Source organism: Pyxicephalus adspersus, chromosome 3, assembly GCF_032062135.1.
Source record: "Pyxicephalus adspersus chromosome 3, UCB_Pads_2.0, whole genome shotgun sequence".
In the NCBI taxonomy this organism is placed as follows: Eukaryota; Metazoa; Chordata; class Amphibia; order Anura; family Pyxicephalidae; genus Pyxicephalus; species Pyxicephalus adspersus.
Window position 1 is genome coordinate 309,206 of NC_092860.1, and position 747 is coordinate 309,952.

Genomic DNA, 747 nt, shown 5'->3' on the forward strand with positions numbered 1-747 from the left:
ACCCGGTGCTGATGAGGGGTGAGGGGGAGGTATACCCGGTGCTGATGAGGGGGGAGGGGGAGGTATACCCGGTGCTAGCGAGGGTTGAGGTGATCTTTAGTGACAGGAGAACGTATGAGTGCTGTACAGAAACCTTTTGTGTGTTGGCTGTGCTGGGTCTGACTCCCATAAACACATCAGTGAGGGATGGGATTCCCGGCACCATAAATCATACGAGAAATGTTTATTGCTGATTTGAGGTCAGCTGGTTCACTGTATACACAACACAGCGTGCTCACCACACAGCAGATAGAATATTTGGTGATGGGTGCAGTGCTGTAACCAATAGCAACCACTGAGCAGTGGAACATAATTTGTTTTTGGTTGGTTGCTCTGAGCCCATTGTATAGACCCAATGCTAATCTCCATCAGATTGGCACCCATTCAGATTGGTGGCAGAGGCCTTCTCCTTCTCATGGCGGCCACACACGTAGAGATTTGAAATCAATCTGTGTACAAGAGATCAAGGCAAGAAATTCATCAACCATGAAATCATCAAGCAAAAACATGCAAATAGTGTTCAGCGCCTTGTGCCCCATTCAGAATACGGATCATATATCTGATCTGTCAGAGACTGCAGACATTGTACGGGAGACGGTGAGAGACTGCAGACATTGTACTGGAGACGGTCAGAGACTGCAGACATTGTACGGGAGACGGTCAGAGACTGCAGACATTGTACGGGAGACGGTCAGAGACTGCAGACAT

At 48.6% G+C, this 747-nt stretch overlaps 1 protein-coding gene across 1 annotated transcript in view; it reads right to left on the reverse strand.

Annotated features, from left to right (window-relative positions):
* Positions 1-15: 15 nt before the first annotated feature.
* The window catches only part of LOC140327629 (potassium voltage-gated channel subfamily B member 1-like), a 2,591-nt gene continuing 1,859 nt past the window's right edge, over positions 16-747 (reverse strand). Inside the window, exon 2 of the mRNA XM_072407014.1 lies at positions 16-488. Coding sequence (XP_072263115.1) covers positions 453-488 — 36 coding nt within the window. The 3' untranslated portion in view covers positions 16-452. The remainder of the gene's footprint in view (positions 489-747) is intronic.